The 13,967-nt window shown below is 45.2% G+C and overlaps 2 protein-coding genes across 2 annotated transcripts in view; one reads left to right on the top strand and one right to left on the bottom strand.

Moving 5' to 3' along the window:
- The window catches only part of LOC128841462 (cytochrome P450 4B1-like), a 47,651-nt gene that overhangs the window by 18,395 nt on the left and 15,289 nt on the right, over positions 1–13,967 (top strand). Inside the window, exons 5-7 of the mRNA XM_054036487.1 lie at positions 6,568–6,692; positions 7,226–7,377; positions 8,105–8,211. Coding sequence (XP_053892462.1) covers positions 6,568–6,692; positions 7,226–7,377; positions 8,105–8,211 — 384 coding nt within the window. The remainder of the gene's footprint in view (positions 1–6,567; positions 6,693–7,225; positions 7,378–8,104; positions 8,212–13,967) is intronic.
- LOC128841864 (vang-like protein 1) lies at positions 2,538–3,701 on the bottom strand. The gene has a single exon (XM_054037357.1). It carries the CDS (start codon positions 3,600–3,602, stop codon positions 2,538–2,540), a length of 1,065 nt encoding a protein of 354 aa, XP_053893332.1. The 5' UTR covers positions 3,603–3,701.

The following is a 13,967-nucleotide window of genomic DNA, read 5'->3' as shown; positions in this document are numbered from 1 at the left end:
AGCACCGCTTGCAGAGGCAATAAAGTCATTGTTTTTTCACATTCATGCATTCTTTATTAATTCCTCACAGAAGTAGGGGGATAATTGCCAAGGTAGCCTGGGATGGGTGAGGGAGGAGGGATGGAAAAGGACACACTGCATTTTAAAACTTTAACTCTTATTGAAGGCCAGCCTTCTGATGCTTGGGCGATCATCTGGGGTGGAGTGACTGGGTGGACGGAGGCCCCCCCACCGTGTTCTTGGGCGTCTGGGTGAGGAGGTTATGGAACTTGGGGAGGAGGGCTGTTGGTTAAACAGGGGCTGTAGCGGCGGTCTCTGCTCCTGCTGCCTTTCCTGCAGCTCAACCATACGCTGGAGCATATCAGTTTGATGCTCCAGCAGACGGAGCATTGACTCTTGCCGTCTGTCTGCAAGCTGACGCCACCTATCATCTTCAGCCCGCCACTTGCTCTTTTCATCTCGCCATTCAGCACGCCACCTCTCCTCTCGTTCATATTGTGCTTTTCTCATGTCTGACATTGACTGCCTCCACGTATTCTGCTGTGCTCTATCAGCGTGGGAGGACATCTGGAGCTCCGTGAACATATCGTCCCGCGTCCTCCATTTTCTCTTTCTAATGTTCACTAGCCTCTGCGAAGGAGAAACATTTGCAGCTGGTGGAGGAGAAGGAAGAGGTGGTTAAAAAAGACACATTTTAGAGAACAATGGGTACACTCTTTCATTACAAGGTCGCATTTTTCCTCTGCCTGCCCGTTTGGTATGAGAGATCACTCACACAGTGCCCCAGGCAACATATTTCGGCTTGCAGGCAGCCATGGTAAGCCACAGTCTTTTGGCTTTTTTAACCTTCTTAACATGCGGGAAAGGTTTCAAACAGCAGCGCATTTCCCATATCAAGGATGAATTGGGTTGGCCATTTAAAATGGGTTTTCAATGTAAAAGGAGGGGCTGCGGTTTCCGGGTTAACGTGCGGCACAAACCCAAGTAAACCACCCCCCCCACACACACACCCGATTCTCTGGGATGATCACTTCACCCCTCCCCCCACCGCATGGTTAACAGCGGGGAACATTTCTGTTCAGAAGAGCAGGAACGGGCACCTCTGAATGTCCCCTTAATAAAATCACCCCATTTCAACCAGGTGACCGTGAATGATATCACTCTCCTGAGGATAACAAAGAGAGATAAGGAATGGATATTGTCTGCATGCCAGCAAACACCGGGACCATACGCTGCCATGCTTTGTTATGCAATGATTCCAGACTACATGCTACTGGCCTGGCGTGGTAAAGTGTCCTACCACGGCGGACAGGATAAGGCAGCCCTCCCCAGAAACCTTTTGCAAAGGCTTTGGGAGTACATGAAGGAGAGCTTTCTGGAGATGTCCCTGGAGGATTTCCGCTCCATCCCCATACACGTTAACAGACTTTTCCAGTAGATGTACTGGCCGCGATTGCCAGGGCAAATTAATCATTAAACACGCTTGCTTTTAAACCATGTGTAATATTCACAAATATTTACAAAGGTACACTCACCAGAGGTCTCCTGTGTGCCCTGAGGGTCTTGGGTGAGTTAATAAATAAATAAATTAATTAATTAATGGAGATATCCCATCTCCTAGAACTGGAAGGGACCTTGAAAGGTCATCAAGTCCAGCCCCCTGCCTTCACTAGCAGGACCAAGTACTGATTTTGCCCCAGATCCCTAAGTGGCCCCCTCAAGGATTGAACTCACAACCCTGGGTTTAGCAGGCCAATGCTCAAACCACTGAGCTATCCCCCCCCCCCAAAGTTTTCATGAGTCTACCACAAATGCGGTTAGCTTCATATATATATAAATAAATAAATATATAAATAAATAAAAAAGTCCACATTGCAGATAAAATAGCATGAAAAGTTACATTTTAAAAAGGAAGTTTCATTGCAGCATGACATCAGTAAACCAACTGCTAGCACTGAAACAGGCCTAAGCAGTGAAAGGCCTTCATTATCAATTGATCGACCAGGCTAGGGGGAAAGGCTGACGAAGCACAAAGATGGCAATTTACACGAAGGGATGGTTTCAGGAAGTTGATCCACAACATCTCAAAATTAACGGCTCAGCAGGCACTCTGAACCTGCACAGCATCACCCAGCTTAGTACACGTAGGTGCAGTCAGTAGCAGCACAGGCCAGCTGGTCATTCCAGCTTCCTTACAGTAAAGCGAACCCATCTGCCCTTAGCTCTTTGAAGGCTTGAATTAAATCAATCCAAGTGAACAATTTGCAGGCTAATTACTACTAGGGACTATCAATGCTTGCTACAGAAGTTGGTCTTATGAGAAAGATCTCAGCAGCAGGAAAGAGTGGAACAGCAGATGACAAGAAGTGCTGGAGGAAGAGATCTGGAGGGCTCCGGAGCTTGGATGTGAGTTTGAGTCTCATTTCTAGGTCAGCGATTCCAATCCAGACTAAGTCTGTAGCAAACAGAAGTTATCACACAATATCTGGGAGCTTATGAGAAAAGCAAGTTGATGGTCTCGGTTCCTGATGTCCAAATCACAAATGGTCCCCATTACTGACGGGGTGCCAAAGACTGACCAGGACATGGAGAGTCAATGTCACTTTCGCTCTGGAGGTGGGTTCTTTAGGACAGGGGATTAGGCACACAACTGGCACCATGCTGCAGGAGGCATGTGCTATCAAGTGCTGTTCTTGTTCCGCAGACAAATAGACTGCAGTGTCCAATGCAGTCCCTCCACACTGTCCACTAGCACTTAAAAAGGCAACTGCAGAGAAACCTGCAGTGGATTCAGACCTCAGGTGCCCCAAGCTATAATATCGCGACTCTCCATCTGTCGACCGCACCACCTTGACCGTGAACATGGGCTGCAGTTGCCTCAGCTCCAGCAGCACAATGGCTAGATAGTGAATGAAGAGGAGAGCATCTACGAGAGACACCGCATACTGCACTATCCCCTGGTAATTGGTGTCCTTGGAGTCCAAGATGCGGACGTCATAGAAGAGCCAGTAGGAAAAAACAAACAGGAATATAAGGACCAACAGGAGGGCCCGGAACACGAACACTCTTGGTATATCCGCCTTCGACTGACGGAAGAACAGAGCCCAGGTCCCAATCAGAAGAATCAGGAGTTTAAAAGCCACAGAGATGAACAGTCCCTCGCAGACGGTGCCACATGGCTCCAGTTCATCCCACCACAGGATCTGGGGTAAGAGAATGGAGGCAATGGGGGTAAGGAAGACGAGGAGTCCAAGGACAGCAGCCACTGTTAAACCAAGATAGCGTTTGCAATCCAAGCCAACACTGTCCTCCAGATCCTTACTGATCCTGGCAATGTCCTCCTGGGAGATGCTGTGCTCCGAGGTGCCTGTGATAGCTGTTGTGGTCTCACCCCAATTGTCATCCTGACCCTCTTCTGTCCGAGAGGCATCATTCCCCAGCAGCGGTTCCGCGGGAGGCGTCTGGATGGTGACTGATTTCTCTGACCTACTGCCATCTTTACTCCGTGGCGATTTGTGCCTGTCCCGACTCCCTTGTCTGTGGGCTTTTTTGGAGTGACCTGAGTAGTGGGAATATCCCGAGTATGTCGATTCGGTATCCATGGCAGCAGACGCCTGCCCCCCGCTGGGAGGGGCACTGATTGCCTTCCTTAGAGGGTGAGCAGCTGTTGCTACTGAGGTGGGGTCCTCAGAGAAAGTACTTTCCTGGATACTCTCAGCGTCCCAAGTTCGGGGGTTACTGGTTCCAGGTCCAGGGTCACAAACATATCCTGGCTGTTGGGGAAACCTGTTTCTCCGCTTCCTTGCTGCTGTGAGCTACCTACAGTACCTCCATCCTCATCTTCCTCGTTCCCCGAACCGTCTTCCCTGTGTGTTTCTCCATTGATGGAGTCATAGCACACGGTTGGGGTAGTGGTGGCTGCACCCCCTAGAATGGCATGCAGCTCCACGTAGAAGCGGCAAGTTTGCGGCTCTGTCCCGGACCTTCCATTTGCTTCTCTGGCTTTGTGGTAGGCTTGCCGTAGCTCCTTAACTTTCATGCGGCACTGCTGTGTATCCCTGTTATGGCCCCAGTCCTTCATGGCCTTGGAGACCTTTTCTAATACTTTGCCATTTCTTTTACTGCTACGGAGTTCAGCTTGCACTGATTCATCTCCCCATATGGCGAGCAGATCCCGTACCTCCCGTTTGGTCCATGCTGGAGCTCTTTTGCAATCCTGGGACTCCATCACGGTTACCTGTGCTGATGAGCTCTGCGTGGTCACCTGTGCTCTCCACGCTGGGCAAACAGGAAATGAAATTCAAACGTTCGCGGGTCTTTTCCTGTCTACCTGGTCAGTGCATCTGAGTTGAGAGTGCTGTCCAGAGTGGTCACAATGAAGCACTGTGGGATAGCTCCCGGAGGCCAATAACGTCGAATTCCGTCCACACTACCTCAATTCCGACCCGCAAAGGCCGATTTTATCGCTAATCCCCTCGTCGAAGGTGGTGTAAAGAAACCGGTTTAAAGGGCCCTTTAAGTCGAAAGAAAGGGCTTCGTTGTGTGGATGTGTCCAGGCTTAATTCGATTTAACGCTGCTAAAGTCGACCTAAACCTGTAGTGTAGACCAGGCCTAAGAGGGTGTCTTTTCTAGTAGGAATAAGTAGTGAGAGTCTCAGGAGTCGCCCTCTTTCTGGATGTAGCCGTGCCTAGTGACAGGAGTCCAGAGGGCTGCCTTCTCTGGCAGCGGTAGCGCCTAGCGGCAATAGACCAAGGAGCTGCCCTCTCTGGCAGTGGTATGGCCCAGTGGCAAGTGCAGGGAGGGGAGGGGAACCCGGGCCCACCCTACTCCACCATGATCTGAACCAGGCCCTTCAAAACCCATTACCCCGTTGCAGGGTTCAGGTATCCATATCCCCAAGCATGTCCTCCGAGCCGCTTCCTACCCTTAGTCCTTACTCTGGTATCTCTTCCGCTGGTTGCAGTGCATCATCCCCTTCAGTCCCTACGGTGAACTGGGCTCCTGTGGTATAGTCAGGTTTCTCAGCCTTGGCGGTTTGTAGTCCCGTTGGCTTCTCAGCAGAAGCCTGCCGTGCATGTCCGCTTTCCTCCTCAGCCAGCCCAGACTGGGCCGTTTCCTTTTATATGCTCCCTCCACTGGGAGTGTGCCCAGCAAAGGCGAGGGGGCGTGGCCTCTTGGACACAAAGCAGTTTGTTAATCCCTGTGTCACCAATGCGGGGTTGGTACACCCAGTCACAGCTCCTCTGCTAAATTCCCCCCCACCTCACCCTCAGGAGTAATCAGGAGGTGGGAAAGGAGTTCACAGGGCCATTTTATATCCTGGTACTATTAACTTGCAGGATTCAAGCCCGTCAAAATCATGACATTGGATTAAAACTCATGAGATTAAAACAACAATCAATAATAATAATAAATGCTGTGAATCTTTGAATGAATCCAAGGCCAGAAGGCACCATTAGATCACTTAAACTGACCTCCTGTAGAAAACAGGCCATAGAATTTCACCCCATTTCTCAAGCCCTGTAATTTGTATTTAGCTAAAGCATCTCTTCCAGAAAGGCACTGGGTCTGGATCTGAAGACATCAAGAGATAGAGAAGGCACCATTTCCCTTGGTAGTTTGTTCCTAGGGTTAATCACTATCACTGTTAAAAATGTGTGTCTTCGTTCTAATCTGAATTTGTTTGGCTTTAGCTTCCAGCCATTGGTAAACGGGGTTCTTTTTATTTGCCCTCTGGTCTCTGAACTCTTTCAAGGGCACTTGGGTCACATTTTCAAGCCTTTCTCTGCAGTCATGAGGGCTAGAAGCTTTCTTGTTTAAAAATGAAAGCTGAGATTTTCATGTATTCGCATGACTCCAGGAGCTGGGGCTTTAAGAGAAACACCAAATATCATGATACTCATAATAAAATCATGAGTGCTGGCAATACTAGTTCTCTTGATCCTTTAACTGGGAAGTGGAGGGGAAGGTGGTGGTGGTGCGGGAGCTCTCTTCTGTCTTTTTCTTGGAGCTGGTAGGTGGTAAGGTTAACATAAGAAGAACATCAAGTGATCCATCCCGTGTCACCCATTCCCAGCTTCTGGCAAACAGAGGCTAGGGACACCATCCCTGCCCATCCTGGCTAATAGCCATGGATGGACCTATCCTTCATGAACTTATCTAGTTCTTTTTTGAATCCTGTTATAATCTTGGCCTTCACACCGTCTCTTGGAAACGAGCTCCACAGGTTGATGGCGTTGTGTGAAAAAATTCTTCCTTTTGCTTGTTTTAAACTGCTCCCTATTCATTTCATTTGGTGACCCCCTAGTTCTTGTGTTATGAGAAGGAGTAAATAACGCTTCCTTATTTACTTTCTCCAATCATTATACCAATCAGCCACCTGAGGGGGTCAACGACCCACTCTCCTGTGATGTTAGGTATATCAACAGCTCTGTGTAAGTTCAAAAACTTGTCTCTCTCACCATGGAAGTTGGTCCAATGAAAGCTATTGCCTCATTCACCTTGTTGCTATAGCAACTAGCAAAGCACTTCTGTCCCATCTCATTTCCGTCTCCTTCCTGCATTAGGATAAATGGGAACATCTGATCACTCAGGAGAAGTCGGTGGAGCTCTTTGGACATGTCAGCTTGATGACTCTTGACAGCATCTTAAAATGTGCCTTTAGTCATGAGAGCAACTGCCAGATTGACAGGTCAGTACAAGGGGTAGACCTGGGCAACATTTTTTGGACAAATAATTTATTTGCCAAAAAATGCAGTTTTGGTTGACTCAAAACTATTTGCGAATTTGACACAAATAGTCACAAAACAGCTGGAGGAGAAGGGGGCGGTGTGGTGTGGTGCTGTTGCGATACCCCTCCTCCCATGCTCTTTATAACCTTTAGCCCAGTGGTTAAGATATCTGAGACTCTGGTTTGAATCCGCCTCTAGAAAATAGACTTTTTTGATTCACTGAAAAGTTTTGGCTTCAGTTCAACCCAATCTGATTTTTTTATTTTATTTTTTTAGAACTGCCTTCAAACCAAAACATCAGTTATTCTCCCAGCTCTAACTGGGAGCTTTATGCAATGTTATCTGGATATATTGCTGCCACTAACTCACTGTTTAGGTATAGGATATTGCAACTTTGGGATTAATGGTGACTATGTTACATCTCTACCACAGGCAGAAAAGTTATATACTTTGCTAAATGCCATTTAAATCCTTCTATAAACTTTTCTTTCAGGGAGAATTCCTACATCAAATCTGTCTTTGAAATCACCTTTCAGATAAATTACAGGATATGGTACCTCCCATATCAAATTGATTTCATCTATTGGCTCAGTCGTGATGGACGTCGCTTCCAGAAGGCCTGTGAAATGGTGCATCTCCAAACAGGTATTTCCCAATGTTCTTGTCGCTGTCTTTCTCTGAAACTTAGGGGGAAGGGCTAAAAGTTCTTTAGAGAAAATCTAACTCCCGCTGAAGCCAGTGAGAAGCGATCAGTTGACTTCAACAGAAGCCAGATTGTTGCCTTGGTCTCTATGACTCTCAGTATAGCAACAAAGTCTTCTATTGATCTATAGACATTGTATAGCGGTGCAAGCTTCCCACATATTGTTCTGCCAGTGTGCCTCACTCCTATTCTGGGGTGTCCACTTTTAGAGGTGAGAGGGAGGTGCACTCTTCATGGACCCTTGGCTTCTTTGATAAGGCTGCCATCAAAGGTGTTATGTGAGGTGGACATCTGATTGCACCTTGCAGTCATTACCTATCTGGGCTGGATTTGAGGACTTACCTTCCTCTACATTCGAATTATGCAAATTCAAATTTAGTGAGAAATAACTGTGTAGCCAATTGGGTAATGGAATGAGAGAAATCCCATTCCTCCCCACATACGGATACAAGAAAGCACTGAGTAGAGTCCTTCTAACAGGCCTCTGCTTTTGCCCTTCTGCCCTGCATCCTATGGTCCACAGAGTGAATCCCATCATCATCAACATGGAGGATGATGGGGCCAGAAACCCCTCACATGTTGAATGATGGTCCTTCACTCTGTTGGTAGCGCTAACAGAGAATCCAGAGTCTTGAAATATATATTTTTATTATTCTTTTTCTGAAACAGATAAAGTGATAAAGGAGAGGAAGAAATCCCTCAAAGACGAGCGAGAACTTGAAAAGATTCAGAAGAAGAGACACCTGGACTTCCTGGATATTCTTTTGTGTGCCAAGGTAGGTACAGAAGAACCTTGGTTATTTCTCATATCTAGTAAATGAGTGTGTGTATGTCTGTTAGACAAAAAAATTCTCACATTGATTTTTCCACTTTGTAGCAGCGTAGTTCCCTAGCTGGGTTGGGCTAAAAGTGAATTTTCTCTAGCATCATTTAATTTCTGGAGCAAGTTCTTTAAGGACGCCACATCCATCAACTTCCTTTGTTTATAGGTATCTATGGCTTCAAATTCACATATTTTAGCATAGTCCAGGAATTCCCTATTCTTGAATGGTGGTCCCTTGTCCTATTCCGGATGATAAAGTGCATGATGCTTGTATCACGTTCTCATATACTTTCTGCTTTTGCCAGATCATCCAGGTGTATGTCATCAACCAAAACATGCATACTTGACACATAAGAAACATAAGAACGGCCATACTGGGTCAGACCAAAGGTCCATCAAGCCCAGTATCCTGCCCTCTGACAGTGGCCAATGGCAGGTGCCCCAAAGGGAATGAACAGGTTATCATCAAGTGATCCATGCCCTTTCATCCAATTCCAGTTTCTAGCAAACAGAGGCTAGAAATACCATTCCTGCCCACCCTGGCTAATAGTCATTGATGGACCTATCTTCCACGAATCTATTTAGCTCCCTTTTGAATCCCGTTATAGTATTGGCCTTCACAACACCCTCTGGCAAGGAGTTCCAGAGGTTGACAGTGCATTGTGTGAAAAAATACTTTCTTGTGCTCGTTTTAAACCCGCTATCTATTAATTTCATTTGGTGGCCCCTTGTTCTTGTATTATGAGAAGGCGTAAATAACACTTCCTTATCTACTTTCTCTATACCACTCATGATTTTATAGACCTCTATCATATCCCCCTGTAGTCACCTCTTTTCCAAGCTAAAAAGTCCCAGTCTTATTAATCTCTCCTCATACGGAAGCCATTCTATACCCCTCATCATTTTTGTTGCCCTTTTCTGAATCTTTTCCAATTCCAATATATCTTTTTTGAGATGGAGTGACCACATCTGCACACAGTATTCCAGGTGTGGGCGTACCATGGATTTATATAGAGGCAACATGATATTTTCTTTCTTAGTATCTCTCCCTTTCTTGATGATTCCCAACATTCTGTTTGCTTTTTTGACTGCCGCTGCACATTGAGTGGATGATTTCAGAGAACTGTCCACAATGACTCCAAGATTCTTTCTTGAGTGGTAACAGCTAATTTAGACCCCATCATTGTATATGTATAGTTAGGATTATGCTTTCCAGTGTGCATTACTTTGCATTTATCAACATTAAATTTCATCTGCCATTTTGTTGCCTAGTCACCCAGTTTTGTGAGATCCTTTTGTAGCGCTTCACAGTCTGCCTGGGACTTAACTATCTTGAGTAGTTTTGTATCATCTGGAAATTTTGCCACCTCACTGTTTACCCCTTTTTCCAGATCGTTTATGAATATGTTAAATAGGACTGGGCCCAGTACAGATCCCTGGGGGACACCTCTATTTACCTCTCTCCATTCTGAAAACTGACCATTTATTCCTACCCTTTGTTTCCTATCTCTTAACCAGTTATCTTCCCTCTTATCCCATGAGTGCTTATTTTGCTTAAGAGCCTTTGGTGTGGGACCTTGTCAAAGGCTTTCTGAAAATCTAAATACACTATATCCACTGGGATCTCCTTTGTCCATGTGCTTGTTGACCCCCTCAAAGAATTCTAGTACATTGGTGAGGCATGATTTCCCTTTCCAAAACCATGTTGACTATTTCCCAACAAATTATGTTCATCCATGTGTCTGACAATTTTGTTCTTTACGATAGTTTCAACCAATTTGCCCAGTACTGAAGTGAGGCTTACTAGCCTGTAGTTGCCAGGGTCACCTCTGGAGCCTTTTGAAAAAATTGGCGTCACATTAGCTATCCTCCAGTCACTTGGTACTGTCAAGGCTCCTTCCCCACTCTGAAATTTAGGGTACAGATGTGGGGGCCTGCATGAAAACTTCTAAGCTTAACTATCAGCTTAGATCTGGTCCGCTGCCACCACTCCCAATGTGCTAATTCCCTTCCCTGGGTAGCCTTGAGAGACTCTTCACCAATTCCCTGGTGAATACAGAGCCAAACCCCTTGGATCTTAAAACAAGGAGAAATTAACCATCCCCCCTCCTCTCTCCCACCAATTCCTGGTGGATCAAGATCCAACCCCCTTGGATCTAAAAAACAGGGAAAATCAATCAGGTTCTTAAAAAGAAGGTTTTTAATTAAAGAAAAAGGTAAAAATCATCTCTGTAAAATCAGGATGGAAAATAACATTACAGGGTACTCAAACTTAAAGAGCCCAGAGGACCCCCCTCTAGCCTTAGGTTCAAAGTTACAGCAAACAGAGGAAAACACCCTAGTAAAAGGTACATTTACAAGTTGAGAAAACAAGAAAAAACTACCACGCCTTGCCTGGCTGTACTTACAAGTTTGAAATATGAGAGACTTGTTCAGAAAGATTTGGAGAGCCTGGATTGATGTCTGGTCCCTCTTAGTCCCAAGAGCGAACTCTCCCAAAACAAAAAGCACAAACAAAAGCCTTCCCCCCACCAAGATTTGAAAGTATCTTGTCCCCTTATTGGTCCTTTGGGTCAGGTGTCCGCCAGGTTACCTGAGCTTCTTAACCCTTTACAGGTAAAAGGATTTTGGAGTCTCTGGCCAGGAGGGATTTTATAGTATTGTACACAGGAGGGCTGTTACCCTTCCCTGTATAGTTATGACAGGTACAGAAGCAGATTTAAATGATAGGTTACAGATGACAGTTCGTAGTCCTGTAATTTCACATTTGAGTTCCTTCAGAACTCTTGGGTGAATACCATTATGTCCTGGAGACTTATTACTGTTTAGTTTATCAAGTTGTTCCAAAACCTCCTCTAATGACACTTCAATTTGGGACAGTTCCTCAGATCTGTCACCCAGAAAGAATGGCTAAGGTTTGGGAATGTCCCTCACATCCTCAACAGTGAAGACCGATGCAAAGAATTCATTTAGTTTCTCCGCAATGGCCTTATCGTCTTTGAGTGCTCCTTTAGCATCTTGGTTGTCCAGTGGCCCCACTGGTTGTTTAGCAGGCTTTCTGCTTCTGATGTATTTAAAAAAATGTTGCTATTACTTTTGGAGTCTTTGGCTAGCTGTTCTTCAAATTCTTTTTTGGTCTTTCTGATTATATTTTTACACTTCATTTGCCAGAGTTTATGCTCCTTTCTATTTTCCTCATTAGGATTTAACTTCCAGTTTTTAAAGGATGTCTTTTTGCCTCTCACTGCTTCTTTTACTTTGTTGTTTAACCACCGTGGCTCTTTTTTGGTTCTCTTACTATGTTTTTTAAATTGGGGCATACATTTAAGTTGAGCCTCTATTATGGTGTCTTTAAAAAGTTTCCATGCAGCTTGCAGGGATTTTACTTCTGGTGCTGTACCTTTTCATTTCTGCGTAACTAACCTTCTCATTTTTGTGTAGTTCCCCTTTCTGAAATTAAATGCTACAGTGTTGGGCTGCTGTGGTGTTTTCCCCGCCACAGGGATGTTAAATTTAATTATATTATGGTCACTATCACCAAGCAGTCCAGCTATATTCACCTCTTGGACCTGATCCTGTGCTCCACTTAGGACTAAATCAAGAATTGTCTCTCCTCTGGTGGGTTCCAGGACTAGCTGCTCTAAGAAGCAGTCATTTAAGGTGTCAAGAAACTTTATCTCAGCATCCCTTCCTGAAGTGACAGGTACCCAGTCAATATGGAGATAGTTGAAATCCCCCATTATTATTACTGAGTTTTTTATTTTAATAGCCTCTCTAATCTCCCTGAACATTTCAGAGTTACTATCACCATCCTGGTCAGGTGGCCTGTAATAGATCCCTACTGCTATATTCTTATTTTTCAAGCATTGAATTACTATCCATAGAGATTTTATAGTACAATTTAGTTCATTTAAGATTTTTATTTCATTTGATTCTACGCTTTCTTTCACAGATAGTGCCACTCCCCCACCAGCACGACCTGTTCTGTCCTTCCGATATATTTTGTACCCTGGTATTACTGTGTCCCATTGATTATCCTCAGTCCACCAGGTTTTTGTGATGCCTATTATATCCATATCCTCATTTAATACTAGGCACTCTAGTTCTCCCATCTTATTATTTAGGCTTCTGGCATTGGTATATAAGCATTTTAAAAACTTGTCATTTTTTGGCCGTCCCCTATTGCATGACGTAATTGAATGGGACTTATTTTCATTTGACTGTTTCTCATCAGATCCTCCCTGTATTTTATCATTTTCCATCCTCTCCTCCTTATTAGGACATAGGGAATCTCCATTTATAGATCCTCCCCGAAGGGATGTCCGAACCACATGCTCCTCCGCACCTGTCGGCTTTCCCCCAGCCCCTTCCCCCACCTTTTCTTGATTACCAGGTGATATCTGGGCATGACTTATTTCTGCTCCAACTTCTTTCTTGTATATCAGTCACTGGTTTATCTTCAATTTCAGCCTTGAATCCAAGACCAGTGAGAAACTAGTGAAACTTCATACAACCATACTCAAAACCTAGCATACCATTTTTCATTTGTGCAATCATTTTCTCTGATAGTATCTGTTACATTCTTGGGTGCAGTCCAGCCCAGTGACCGATTGTGTCACTGTGACAGGGTCCCCAGGGTGCAACCTGGAGTGTGGGACCACTGAGCCCTCCAAACCCACCAACCTGGGCTGTCTCTCACATTGTGATGTTAATGTCAAGCTACAAGCCTCTTATAGGCACTGCCCTTACATAGCCATCCACAGTCAGGGACACACCCCACTGAGTTACATGAATGATCTCCCAGCCACTCATGAACCATCAATAGAAAGGCTTCAGCCAATTCCCCCTAGCTCCCCAGCCTTGCATCCCAGAAATATACCGTCTTGCGTAAGGTTCCCTTGGACAGTGCAACCTCATGAATAAGTTTGCCACTTCTTCATAGGAAAGTAGATATGCACCAGCCTTTGTAATCTGAGCAGAGATTCCCCCAGCACTTCAACCCAAACTGTTTTAAATAAATATAATAAAGCAGATTTGTTAACTAGAGAAAGATTGATTTAAAGCGATTATATGTAGCAGGCACAGAGATCAAAGTTGTTTGCTAAAATGCAGACTGATCTATTCTTGCCTACTTTCATTTGACAGGCCAATCAGTGTTGATGACACCTAACTAGACGCGTTAGCTTGTCCTTTGTCTTTGAGAACCAGTTTACTCACTCCCCAGAGGTGTCTGGTAAACACACTGTAGTCATAATTTCAGTTTATGTTCATAACTCTTAATCCACATTTTATACAGACATTGAACAAAAATATTGATCAGCGTGTTAGTTTATAAATGCTACCTCGCAAGGCATATGTTGCACAATAATTATTTCAGTAATGTGTAGGGTGTGAATACAGTGGTGCTTTTGGTAACACGGATCTCATTGCACATGTTAGAGCAGTCATTGAGTCCTACGCAGGGCCGGCTTTAGGAAGTGCAGGCCCGATTCGGATACCTGGCGGCGGTCCGGGTCTTCGGTGGCATTTCGGTGGCAGGTCCTTCACTTGCTCCGGGTCTTCCGTGTCACTGAAGGACCCGCTGCCAAAATGCCGCCAAAGAGCAAGTGAAGGACCCGCCGCCGAAGACCCGGACCGCCGCCGGGTGAGTAAAAATTAAAAAGTTAGGCGCTCTTCTTTAGGGTGCGGGGCCCTCTTAGGTGCGGGCGT

The sequence above is a fragment of the Malaclemys terrapin genome, chromosome 8 (genome assembly GCF_027887155.1).
Source record: "Malaclemys terrapin pileata isolate rMalTer1 chromosome 8, rMalTer1.hap1, whole genome shotgun sequence".
Lineage (NCBI taxonomy): Eukaryota > Metazoa > Chordata > Testudines > Emydidae > Malaclemys > Malaclemys terrapin.
This window is presented reverse-complemented; position numbering and strand designations above follow the sequence as displayed.